The 13,895-nt window shown below is 52.1% G+C and overlaps 1 protein-coding gene across 1 annotated transcript; it reads right to left on the reverse strand.

Annotated features, from left to right (window-relative positions):
• Positions 1–54: 54 nt before the first annotated feature.
• Positions 55–7,243, reverse strand: PDHB (pyruvate dehydrogenase E1 subunit beta). The gene is made up of 9 exons (XM_032969506.2): positions 6,995–7,243; positions 5,603–5,710; positions 4,634–4,732; positions 4,188–4,250; positions 3,288–3,510; positions 2,014–2,124; positions 1,521–1,612; positions 1,186–1,327; positions 55–795 (listed from the first exon to the last, which is right to left on the reverse strand). Exons 1-9 carry the CDS (start codon positions 7,226–7,228, stop codon positions 617–619), a joined length of 1,251 nt encoding a protein of 416 aa, XP_032825397.1. The 5' UTR covers positions 7,229–7,243; the 3' UTR covers positions 55–616.
• Between the last annotated feature and the right edge of the window lie 6,652 nt (positions 7,244–13,895).

Here is a 13,895-nt window from a genome sequence, read left to right on the forward strand (position 1 = left end):
GCGAGCGTGGACGCGGCAACGCTGGCGGTAACGGCAGCAAGAGGCACACAGCGATCGTGGGACATGGTCGTTTAATACAAGAGCGGGGGTCACACCGAGGTCTGACCCTACAGGAGAATACCGCCCCGACCCGAGGGGACACACGGGGAGGGGGAAGGAGTGGTCACACCACGCCCAGGTGCTCACGCCCAACCAGCAGAGGAACATGGAGCTCATCATGGGTGGGGGGGCAGTGGGGGGGGGGGGGGGGGAGGAGGGGGCACAGGATCAAAGTGGGGGGTTAAAGTGGGAGGGAGGTGGGTGTTTGAGAGGGGGCCACAGTAGAAGCTGCCTGCCCCCGCCACCCCCACAGTGCGCTCCATGTTCTACATTCAAGTCAAAGCACAGGGGACAAGGGTTTGGAGCGAGCGGAAGGGGAGACCCCAAGGGAACCCGGGGTTGAGTGGGGACCTCGGGGACCACCAAGGTGGAGTGTGTGGGGGGGAACCCGGAAAACTTAGGGATTGTGCGTTCCCGTGCGGCAAGAGTGCTGGCGTTAGCTCAAGGCCAGTGCCGCATTGCGCCCGCTCGCTTTTGCTGCTGCTGCTGCCCCGCAGCTGCTGCCCACGGTCTGGGCCTACTGCTGCCCTGTGGCCTGTGTGCGCGCCTCCCCCAGGTTGAGCACGCGCCGCACCGTGGCCACGATGTCCTTGACCTGCACGTTGGCCGCCTCCTCGAGGTTGCGCGCGTACGGCATGGGCACGTCCACTCCGGTGACACGAGCCACCGGCGCATCCAGGTGATTGAATGCAGGGCCTGCGGAAGGTGAGGGGGGGTGGGAAGGTGATGGAGATAAAGAGGAGATGCAGATAGAGAAACGAGGGGTGATGGTGGGACGCATGAGACGAGGGAGAGACGAGGTTGACGTGGAAAAAGGAGACGTGCGGCAGATGTGGACATGGGAGAGACGCAGGGTTCTAGGTCACACGGGAGACGTGGGGGCATGGTGGGACAATGGGGATGCGGGGACTGGGGGGGGAAGGGGGCAAGTCGAGGGTCACGTGACCAGCCGACTCCAGCGGCAGCCGAATCGAAATTCTATGCCGCGGTCGAGCACGGGCGAAGGGTCAAAGGTTGGAGCGCAAGGTCATGGGTGGCCAAGAGGCAAGGTCAAGGGCAAGAGGTGGAGCGAGAGAGGTGGCTGACCCTCCATGATGCGAGCGCAGATCTCGGATCCGACTCCGCTCTGGGGCCAGCCGCCCTCCACTGTCACCAGGTGGTTCGTCTTCATGACGCTCTTCTCAATCGCCTCCTCATCCAGTGGCCGGACTGTGCGCAGGTTTATCACCTGTGGGGGGGGGGGGGCACGGTGGGGAGGGGGCAGGTGGGAAATTTGTCAGAATTCCCCAAGGAGTGACGCGTTGTGCCTGTGCTCAAGCTGCCATGCCTGTAGAGGCCGCTGTGCGTGCATGCTGAGGCCGGTGTGTGTTGTGCGTGTCTGGGTTGAGGCCAAGTTGTGTGTGTTGAGGCCGATTCCTCACCTCGCACTCGATGCCCTCCTTGGCGAGGGCGGTGGCCGCCTCCAGAGAGTGACCAACGGTGCGCGAAAACGACACGATGGTTATGTGCTTCCCTGTGTGGCACAACCATGCGAAGAACAGCGGCACACCACAAACAATTGCATCACACAACTGCACGTCGTCATACAACCACACACAGCGCGACACATCCACACAGCATCGCACATCCACACAGTGTCATAACAACACACGCCACCACAACCATACGGAGCACGCCGAAGACAGCAGTGTCACGCCACAACCACGCAACGTCATACCACAACTACACAGTTTTGTGCCACGGCTATGCACACCGACAGACAACCATGCACACCACCACACTCCAATCACCACACAACCGCCTGATATACCGGCACACCACACGATCACGGCCAGACACGCCATCACGTCACGCCTTCACAGACCTGGTGGGGCCAAGGTCAAGGTAAGGGTCAATGTAGGGTCGCGTCCTCACCAGGCCGCTCAATCTTGGCCTTGCCGATGGGGATGACGAAGTCCTTGGACTGCGCCTCCTGGGACATCTCAAAGGCGACTCCATAGAGCAGCTCGTTCTCCAGGAACACCACTGCACGCACGCACATGCGGACATGCGCAGAGAACACCACGCACGCACATGGACACGCGCATTCAGTACTCAATCAGCAACAGCAGCGTGGCACTCACACTGCAGTAGACTGTGGTGAGAGCAGGGAACTCGCATAGCTGGCACGACCCGGGAGAATGCACCTAGGCCGGCAGGGCCTGGACGCCGAGGTGGGGACTTTTAGTGCTGTTTTTTTTTTGAACGACAAATTTTGGCAAATAACGCTTTGAATAATGTGCCAAGTAGCAATGCAACTTAATATTAGTCTGGATAATGCCTGCGAAGGCTATCGCGCCGATCCTTTACGGAGAGGCAGGCGGACAGAGTTAATGCAAAAACTCTAGGTTGGGAAGCGGTAAAAATAGAGACCCCCCCCCCACCCCTCCGTGTAATCTTACAGACTGAGGGGGCAATTCCTGTAAGCAGACACCCGGTCCTTATTCAGGGCTGAGTTGTACAACCCCTGCAAGCCATAACTTCTCCCTGTGCACCTGCAGTAATAACAATGTAAACCAAGTGGCCGGCATGGCCAGGTACTCATTTAAGGCTGAGTCAATGTAGGGAAGGCCCAGGACCGGTTAAGATATTCTTCACTGTTGTTGGCTGCGAGCTGGAATCGAACTTTTGTTTACGGGGTTTGTAGCGCAGTGCAGTGCTGACCACTGAACACTACCACACCGAACGTAGCCAACAGTGCTCACCGGATGTGCGGGGGAAGTACAACAAACAAAAGACAAAGATCAGTTCTACTGAAAACTCATTTCTTTAGAAGTGCTTTTTGTGTTTAGTTTGTTGTCCTTCCTCCACACCTCCAATTATCACGGTTGGCTATGTACGGTGCAAAATAAATGAAACATACATACACGCAGACGGGCAGAGCCAGGATTTCAGGCCGGGGTGACATTCAACAAATTTTAACTTCAAGAATGATTAGAGAGTCAGGCTGTTGAACTAGACTCCATCGGTTGGCGACACACTCTGACTATGCAGTTGCACCGAGTCCGCCAGACCGAGTGTCGTACACTTATACGCAGAATGTCACCCCTGTCACCCCCCCTGGCTCCGCCCCTGCACGCAGACACAACGGACGACACAAGCGCGCGCACGCACGCACACAGACGTGCGCGCTTGCCACTCCGCAGGACCTGGGTTCTCGTCGCGGATGGCCGCCTTGAGGAGGCCCTTGGCATCCTCAGAGCTCCAGGGGGAGAGGACCTTGAGGCCGGGGCAGTGGCTGTACCAGGCGGCGAAGCACTGCGAGTGCTGCGCCGCCACACCCATCGCCGCGCCGTTGGGCCCGCGGAACACAATGGGCACCGACACCGTGCCCGCCGACATGTAACATGTCTTGGCCGCCGAGTTTATGACCTGCGGACATGCGGGGGGACGCGTGGGGGCATGCAGGGGTACACTCGGGGGAGGGGAAGCGCGCAGGAAGGGGGGCACATGGGGGGGCGCGCGGGGGGCACGCGAGGGGACACGCAAGGGACAGACACGCAAGGGACAGACACGAGGAGGCACTCGCAGGCAGATGGGGACACGCAAGGATGCGCGGGTACACATGGGGACATGTTATTTGAATCTAACCTGGATAAACCATTGATGAAAAGTGAAAACCTCCCTAAGCCAGGCTCAAACTAAGTTGACAGCCAGAGAGCCTACCCGAAAATAAAACACAAAAGCACTTTTGTTTATTATGGAAGAGAAACGCTGACCGCGCGGTACTCACGCTGCACGCAGTGGCATACGGCGTTTGGCGGTTAACCCGCATGCATCAGCCTATCTGCTGGTCTGCTCCAGATGATACGATACTCTATCTTTCTGAATAAATAAAACAATACTAGTTTGAACACAAATATGAATGAATAGAGTCGAGGCTACTGAGAGCCTGTGTGTTGTAGCCCCGCATCCCCGGCCCAGAGAGGAGCGCGACTCCACAGCACAGGAGCCTCTGTGCGGGGCTCGGAGCCTCGGAGCCTCGAGGCCACAGAGCGGACCCCCCTCCACATGGAGCCGAGTGCGTGGAGCTGCTTGTGCGCACGCACCTGGTCGATGGCTTGCATGGAGAAGTTGAAGGTCATGAACTCGCAAATGGGGCGCAGACCGGCCTGTACAAAACATACACACAGTGGCACAACTGTACTCACACACTGGTACACACATACACATGTAAACACATAAACACTAAGAAACATGCACATACCTGACTAATACACACACGACACACAATTGTGCACGCACACGTGGACACGCTCGTACACACACATGTACACACACTCGTACGGACACATGAGCTCCTACAGACAGACACGTACACACAAGCAACACGTACATACGTACACCCACACGCGGTCGTGCACACACGGAGTCACCAACAGGGACACACGACGGGAGGGAAATTGGAGAGTAGAGAGGGAGGGCGCCAAGGAGAGGAGGGGGAAGAGGGTGATGGAGGAGGAAGGGAGGGAGGAGGAGGAGGCGTCTCTCTCACCATGGCGGCCCCCACGGCAATGCCGGCAAATCCCATCTCAGTGATGGGCGTGTCGATGATTCTCTTCTCCCCAAACTTCTTCAGCAGTCCCCGGCTCACCTACTCACAGCCGAGGGATCACCGCAGCAACGACACGGAGACCACGGGCTCAGCAATGATGATGCCTGTCGTGACAGCGGTGTCAATGCAGAACGATGATGAAGACGATGATTATGCTGTGATGAGAGTGATGATGCCGATTCATCATTGATTTTTGGCTTAGGCCATGGATTGGTCTGATCAAATTTCTGCCATAAGACCCTCCACCACCTGATACACAGGCAAACAAATCAAGCTGTCACATGGACAAGTGTTTCATATTCTGACTTCCAGGATTGTTACTGACTTCTTGAATCTTGCCCTGATGACGCTTGATGCAGTTCCAAATGAAACGTCGCGTATCTAATGGCTGCGAAATCTGGTTGTGAGAATTGTCCTCCAACTTTCCAGTGAGTGCGCAGAAACAATAACTGGTGCACTTTTAAACGTTTGTACACTGCGTGACAATGTAACGATCGGCTGTTTCGGGTGGTGGAGGGTCTTTCGACACAAATTATGGCCAAATCATCACGTGGTAGAAGCTAAAAATGTATTATGAATCATATTTGCTGCGCAAACCTATTACGTGTTCAATAATTATACTCGTTCAAGTTGATTTGTTTAATCAGTTGAGAACCCAAGAGACCAGGATAGAGTCTCATTTGCAAGAGTGACCTGGGAAACTGGCCATTAGTCCAGTGATGTTGGTGATGCCAGTCGATAAAGTTCATGACGATGTTGATGATGTTGAGTGGTGACATTCACACTGGCTGTGAGACGATTTTAACGATGATGATGATTCTGACAGTGGCGAGACACTGAGACGGTCAGTGAGACGAGTGACAACGTCATGAGTGACGATGTTGCTGAGAGATGATGTGAGCTCCGCACCTTGTAGGCTCCGTCATACTGCCCCACCTCCTCGCCCAGCAGCATCACTCGCTCATCCCGCTCCATCTCCTCCTCCATCGCCTGATTCAGCGCATCCCGCACAGTCATCTATAACACACGCAGCGGGGAGGGGGGGGGGACAACTTCAACCTTGACCTTCAACCCTGACCTCTCTGACCTCAACCCTGACCTCCACCCTGACCCATATCGCTTCTCAGGTTCGCAGCGCACGCCAAAATCTTGTAATCGCGATTCGGTTGCGCGTGGCGTGAGCGTACACGGGCGATTTTTCATTGATTTACATGACACCCACAGTCTCTGTAACTAAACGATCACGGGACAGCGCTATTGGAATTTCCACGTTACTATGACGAGACCACTGGACTCATCAATACGTCATCAAAGTGACGTCAAAGCGAATTTAAAATGTTTCCTCCCCGTGTGTCCCCCTGCTGTCCAGCGAGACTCTCAAGCCAAGAAAAATCCTTTGCAGTTAATCTGAAGCGCATCATTACTGCCCTCCCATCGCTGCAGGTCATCACGGGGATCATTTGATCATCCTTCACGCTGATCAGTGTGGTTTTCTGCAGGCGGGAAGCATAGGCATTAGGAATGCAGTGCACTGCCTGGAGCTGCAAACAACGTAGCCCCGCAGTGATGTGTGCTATGAAGGACCATTTCCCGAAACGTCGAACCATTAATTTTATTTTAAGCCCACAGTTTTCGTGAATAATGTGTTGAGTTGCATGCTAAATACGACCCATGTCACAGTTGAGCGACTAACTGGGTGGCTGGCTGGGTGACTGGCTTGGTGGCTGGCTGGGTGAGTGGCTGGCTGGGTGGCTTGGTGGGTGGCTTGGTGGGTGACTGTGTGGCTGACTGGGTGACTGTGAAGCTGGCTGAGTGACTGGCTTGGTGGCTGACTGGGTGACTTGCTGGCTGACTGGCTTGGTGGGTGGCTGGCTGGGTGACTGTGTGGCTATCTGAGTGACTGGCTTGGTAGGTGGCTGGGTAACTGTGTGGCTGACTGGGTGGCTGGCTGGGTGACTTGCTTGGTGGCTGACTGGCTGACTGGGTGACTGGCTTGGTGGGTGGCTGGCTGACTGGCTGGGTGACTGACTGGGTGGCTGATTGGGTGGCTGGCTGACTGGCTGGGTGACTGACTGGGTGGCTGGCTGACTGGCTGGCTGACTGGCTTGGTGGGTGGCTGGCTGACTGGCTGGGTGACTGACTGGGTGGCTGACTGGGTGACTGGCTGACTGTGTGGCTGACTGGCTGACTGGCTGGCTGACTGGCTTGGTGGGTGACTGGCTGGCTGACTGTGTGGCTGACTGTCTGGCTGACTGGGCGAGTGGCTGGCTGGCTGACTGCGTGTGAAGCGGACTGCGGCACCTGCACGGCGGCTGCCCGGGTGGCGTGGAAACCTCGCGCGAGGGGCGAGCCCGCGTGGAGGAGCGAGGGAGCGCCCCTCCGCGCCGCGATCCCCGCCGAGATGCCCAGAGCGCGAAGGCCCCGCGTCGCAGTCGTCTTCACCGCTGCCGCCATCGCCTCCTGCTGCTGCTGCTGGTGGTGACCTCCAGCGCGATGGGGGACGACGGTGGGGGGTGGGGAGGGTGCGGCCCGCATCGCTGTCTCCCATTGGCCGAGCCGCCAAGTGAGGGCGCCGCCGATTGGCTCGGGCCGGCTGCGAGGGCGTGGAATCGGAAACGTCGATTCTGTTACCGAAGAGGTTATGATGCCGACCCCTTTCGATTCCTACGATTCAGGCGCAATTAGATTTTAGAAATGTCGATTCTAAGACCTTTGCATTCGCGTGATTCCCTTAAACAGTATTTAAAATCGATTCCTCGAGTTGTGTGTTAGCTGTGTGTTGAGTTGTGTTAGTTGTGTTGAGTTATGTGTTGAGTTGTGTGTTAGTTGTGTTAGCTGTGTGTTGAGTTGTATGTTAGCTGTGTGTTAGCTGCGTGTTGAGTTGTGTGTTAGCTGTGTGTTAGTTGTGTGTTAGTTGTGTTGAGTTGTGTGTTAGTTGTGTGTTGAGTTGTGTGTAAGTAGTGTGTTAGTTGTGTTTGCTGCGTGTTGAGTTGTGTGTTAGCTGTGTGTTAGTTGTGTGTTAGTTGTGTTGAGTTGTGTGTTAGTTGTGTGTTAGTTGTGTTGAGTTGTGTGTTAGTTGTGTTGAGTTGTGTGTTAGTTGTGTTGAGTTGTGTGTTAGTTGTGTGTTGAGTTGTGTGTAAGTAGTGTGTTAGTTGTGTTAGCTGTGTGTTGAGTTGTGTGTTAGCTGTGTGTTAGTTGTGTGTGAGTTGTGTGTTAGTTGTGTGTAAGTTGTGTGTTAGTTGTGTTGAGTTGTGTGTTAGTTGTGTGTGAGTTGTGTGTTAGTTGTGTGTAAGTTGTGTGTTAGTTGTGTGTTAGTTGTGTGTGAGTTGTGTGTTAGTTGTGTTAGTTGTGTGTAAGTTGTGTGTTAGTTGTGTTAGCTGTGTGTTAGTTGTGTGTTGAGTTGTGTGTTAGTTGTGTTGAGTTGTGTGTTAGTTGTGTGAGTTGTGTGTTAGTTGTGTGTTAGTTGTGTGTAAGTTGTGTGTTAGTTGTGTTAGCTGTGTGTTAGTTGTGTGTAAGTTGTGTGTTAGTTGTGTTGAGTTGTGTGTTAGTTGTGTGTGAGTTGTGTGTTAGTTGTGTGTTAGTTGTGTGTAAGTTGTGTGTTGAGTTGTGTGTGAGTTGTGTGTTAGTTGTGTGTAAGTTGTGTGTTAGTTGTGTTAGCTGTGTGTTAGTTGTGTGTTGAGTTGTGTAAGTTGTGTGTTAGTTGTGTGTGAGTTGTGTGTGAGTCGTGTGTTGAGTTGTGTAAGTTGTGTGGTAGTTGTATGTTGAATTGTATGTTAAGTTAGTTGTGTGTGAGTTGTGTGTTAGTTGTATGTTGAATTGTATGTTATGTTAGTTGTGTGTGAGTTGTGTGTGAGTTGTGTGTTAGTTGTATGTTGAATTGTATGTTAAGTTAGTTGTGTGTGAGTTGTGTGTTGAGTTGTGCACTACAGCCACCAAACCCAGCAGCGGCTGGACCAAAAAAAACTTATTGCTGTAGTTTTCCCACCTGATGATGATTGCTTGTGTTGCAATCGAAACGTCGTGATTAGTTTTTATTTTCTACCTACGTGACTCTACCGAAAGAACCCAAGAGTATGGATTCCTGCAGTCACGAAAGCTTCAAATCAAGATCAAAAACATTCGTTTAAGGTTTCCAGATGTTATCAAATTCCATCGATTATTTTAAAGATTCCTGCATATTTGGACTCCTCGGTCGTAAGATTGATTCACATTTGTCAATAACACACCGTGTGTGTGTGTCGCCTTAAGAGGCAAAAAAACATGTTATAGACGACGTTTTGGGCAATAGCCCTGCTTCATCCCCCGATTCCTACATTGATATGATGGGGGTGGGACGCGTTAAAACATATACGGATAATCGGCGTTAAGAGTTTAAGAATACTTAGTTTTAGCTTCAAAAAGTGATTTATGTAAGAGTATATTAGGGGCCGTCCATAAATGACGTCACGCACCTAGGGGGGGGGGTCAGACATTTGTGACGATGTGTGACGTCATATTTGAGGGGGGTCTCACAAAAAGTCAGACCCCCCTCAAATATGACGTCACAAAGCTCTGCCCCCCCCCCGCCCAAATATATAAAACATGCTTCAAATCGATTTAGACTATTGTCATTGTAGTGCGTATTTAATGTGGCGCTGCACTCTGATGTTGTAGGAGAAAACATTTATTAAAAAGTCTATTTAATTAAGTAGAACGTGACGTCATTTATGGACGGTCTCTTAGACACAATACCAAACAGCGTCAGAGAATATAAGCAACGTTACATCCAGCAACCCACTAGGATACAAGCTTTAAAGAGTGAGCGAGAAGTCTCTTTAGGGGTATACTAACTTATCGTAAAGGCTGTTATGGTCTAATTCAGTGAAAACGGGTATGGGGCCGTCCATAAATGACGTCACGCACCTAGGGGGGGTAGGGGGTGGTCAGACATTTGTGACGATGTGCGACGAGGGGGGGAGGGGTTTGAGAAATGTGACGTCACATTAAAAATGCGCAACTTTAAATAAATATAGACAACACGTTCTACTTAATTAAATAGACTTTTTAATAAATGTTTTCTCCTACAACATCAGAGTGCAGCGCCACATTAAATACGTACTACAATGACAATAGTTTAAAGCGATTTAAAGCATGTTTTATTTGGGGGGGGGGCAGAGCTTTGTGACGTCATATTTGGGGGGGGTCTGACTTTTTGTGACGTCGTGTGACCAGGGGGGGGGGGTCAAAAATCGTCCAAACTCGCGTGACGTCATTTATGGACGGCCCCTTATGTCAGGTTGACGGCTGACAGCTTAAAGGCGCTCAAGGTTGCGACAGATTGGCGTAATGACGTCACATGGCCTTGGCCGTGCGTGATGACACAGGCGGTCGACGCGCTTTGCGTTGTGACGTCACACGCTTTTGCCGCCAAATTCAAATCCACATGGATGCCAAAGTTCAAGTGACTTTGGTGTGATTCGGTGCGTCTCGGGATTGGTACGCCATGAAGAAAGACCATTGGCCCATCCGTTGCATATGAAACGTTTCCTGTTATTGCCACAGTGTGCTGGAGAAATGTGTTGAGTGTGGAGGGGTCGGGTGGTGGGGGGGTTCACGGGGTAAAAGGCGCTGAGCCAGTGAGATGCTGGGTTTCCAATCCAGATTCCAGCCGCCCACTGATTAAACGGGCTCAATTCGAGCGTCAAGTCAAAGTGATTTTGTACTCAGTTGGCAATTGAGGCAGCGCTATTCTGTCTATAACCCTGAGCTAGCGACGGGAATTCCACATTCCTTTGGCGGGGGCGAGAATATCCAGAGGACAACCACCATTGACTTCCCCGCAAAGTAGTATGGTACTCACTCTATGAACCCTGGAGGTAGGAATGATTGGCTGGGTCAACCCCCTCCCAACTCAGCCAGGATTTGAACTCGTGACCTTCAAAGTTCTGCGAGGTGATCGCTCTACCACCGAGCCACGTGGCCGGGTGACTGCTCATCAGCTCTGGTGGAGTAGAGCCAGGGCCGTAATTATTATATTTATTGGGGGGGGACACATCCCCCCCCAATATTCAAATATGCTCAAAATGTCCCCCCCCCAATATACTGCTTTAAAATATATTTATGTTTATATGATTGTGGTTATGGTTGTACTTGATTAATCCCTAATCTCTGCCATTACATACAATGAAACAAGAAAATGTAAAAAAGAAAAAAAACAGAGCAATGTAATACAATACACTATTAGACATTATTGTAAAAAATAAATAAAAAGTATATCCTATGTGTTGGTGAATTTTTTAATATTTTAGGCAGAAAATTCATTTTCAAATTTAGATTTTTTTTCTGGGGGGGGACCCCCAGACCCCCTGTAAGATTTGGTCCCCCCCAATGTTGACTCCATGACTACGGCCTTGAGTAGAGCTGATGGCCTCAGCCAGGTCACCCACCCACAAATTATTCACACGCACAGCACACCACAACCAGTATACGTCATGATAACGCCGCAGCTACTAAACGCCACCTTACTACTCTACAGGCTGCCAGCAACCTCGAACATTTTCAGTGATAAATTAAGCCCCCCATCACATTAAGCTTGGTTGTACACTTATAACAGTCTGTACGTCAGTTTAACTCGTGCGATAAACGGAGAGTAGGAAAGTGGAGACCCCAAATGTGCATTCCCGTCATAAGAATGTTTCAGTCCGGTGAAAACCTCAATTGCCTTTCTCGGGCACATGCTCTATCCACTGCTGGATGAAGTCATCACGTTGTGTCCCCACTTGCAGTGCCACAATCTGTCTCACTCCTGCACTCAAGCCAATTCCATCGCTCCGTCTCCTCGGGCGGTTCACCATCTCTCGCGCGCGTTCTCTCCTTTGCCCTCCGGTCTCCACAGTCTCATCCATTGGCCATTGAACCCTTCAAGCCGTGATGTGTCGTGCACAATGCGCCTTCACACCAACGCAATAAACCCAACGGGTCGTTCACAACAAAAGAATCCACTCACAAATCACTAAATTGGGACCACACACGTAGCAGCAATCACCCCCGACAGGTGGACAAACGCCCACTCGCAGGCCAGGGGCAGTCTATCCAATCAAATCGCTCATTTCTCGTGCAGTGGCGGCAACTGTCACGGGCTGCTGCAACAAAGTTGCTCTGAGTTGCAGCGTCGACTGCGACTTTATTTACACAGCGTTAGAGCCTCGGTTAACACCGCGCAACTGCAGCTTGCTACAAACTGCGCCGTTTAGCTCCGGCCGCTAGTGACCGATGGGCGAGTGCGCGTGCACTACGAGTGCGATGCAACGTCGCTTATCGCGTGTGCAGCGCTCCAGCACGCCCGGTGTGCAGGAGGGCGACTCCGTCAAACGCAACTCGCCACCGTCGCCATGATTTCGAAACGGACTTGTGAGCTTGACTCCGAGGTGGCAGGATCCAGATTCGAGTCCAGTCGCCGAGGGCTGGTGGAGCTCCCTCGCCCACACACACTCACACGCAACAAGCACTCTCGACACAAGCGCAGTTTTATAACTTTTTATTATTTTTACAGATTTTTTTTTAACGTAACTCCTACCTACTTTTTTTTCGTTTTTTTACCAAACCACAAGTTGCACGAGTTGAGAAGATCAAAGTCGGCAAGAAAATTAAAATCAAGAGGGAGGTGGGAGAAAGGTGGGAGATGGGGTGAGGTGAGGCAAGAATTGGGGGGGGGGGGTGGTGGGATTAGTGTGAGATAATGGGAGGTAGACATGGTGAGGTGGTGGGACACAGGGTTAAGGAGACACGGTGGGGATGAGAGACGGGGTGAGGTGAGAGAGCTGGTGAGGAATGAACAGGGTGGTGAGGACGTGGGAGACAGGGTGAGGTGGTGAGAGACAGGGCGAGGATGCAGGATACACGGCAAGGAGACGGTGAGGTAACAGGGCGAGGATGAGGGACACTGAGAGGGATGAGACGGCAAGGATGCGGTGAGGTTACAGACCCTAGCGGCAGAAGTCCTCCCTCTTGCCCGCACACTCGCACTCACTGCACTCGAATATAACTCGGCGAGGAGCTCTCTCCCCAATATCGATCCCGCATGCACCGCGAACATTGGCTATGCCGCCCAACTCCGTTATGCTGCACGCTCACTAACGCAAAAAAAAACTCGCAACTACGCTCCCCTCTCGGCAAACGCATTTTCCCACTCTTCGCATCGCAGGGGGCAGTGACATGTCTGGATCGCGCACTCGTGCCCTCACTTCAATGACCGGGAGGACAGAGAGAAACGGAGAGCACTTGCAACAGACAAGAGAATGCTCGAGACACCGGGCAAGCACAGAGGGACAGAGAATCGGCGAGACTCGTAGGGACGGAAGCCACGGGGACACAGGACCACGGTTTCCGTGCGTGCGTGCACGTGTCCGCTGGGCTGGGAAGAACCAGGGTAGGAACAGCAGACATGGAGAGGGAGGGGAGGGAGGGAAGGAGGGGAGGCAGGCAGGCAGGGAAGGTCAGGTGCCTCTAAAACTTTGGTTAAAAAAGGAAAACCACACAAAAAACAAGAAAAAGGAAAAAAAGTACGAGAGAAAAAAACGGTGCAACACAGTAGAACCGAGGCAAGCTCAGCCATTCTGCAACAGCCATTGCACGATCTCCAAAGCTTTTTGTTTTTAAACGCAAGACGAACCCAGCTGATGACTCACGGGTAAAGGGCTGCCTCGCCCGGCTGTACAACTACAGGCAGATGACACCTGTCTGTCCGTCTACCCGTGACCTGTCTGTCTACCTGTCTGTGCATCCACCTGTCTGTCCGTCTACCTGCCCTATCCGCCTGTCTGCCGACCTGCCAACCCGTCTACACGTGCAGGCGGCAGGGAGAGAGAGCGAGCGAGAGGGCAGTTGGCAGAAGCCAACAAGAGCCGACAGACTTGCGATCAATGATATAATGACGACGATGATGATGATAACGATAATAGTAAGAGTTTGTAAGAGTATAATATTAATAACACAGTAATGGTAATAATAATGTTGATGATGATGATAAACAACCAAAACGAAAAACTGGTGGTTTTATTTTTTCCTTTTTCTAAAAAAACAAAATAATGAAAGCGCGTCGGTAACAATAACGTTAACGTGTTAAATATATCTTGGGGGTGGGGGGGAGGGGCCTGGACAGGGTGGGGGGCAGCAGTGGGAGGGATCAGAGTGTGTACAGCAGGGGCAGGGAAAAGTAGGTGTG

The sequence above is a fragment of the Petromyzon marinus genome, chromosome 42 (assembly GCF_048934315.1).
Source record: "Petromyzon marinus isolate PM22_M1 ecotype Great Lakes invasive population chromosome 42, UKy_Petmar_22M1.pri1.0, whole genome shotgun sequence".
NCBI lineage: Eukaryota > Metazoa > Chordata > Hyperoartia > Petromyzontiformes > Petromyzontidae > Petromyzon > Petromyzon marinus.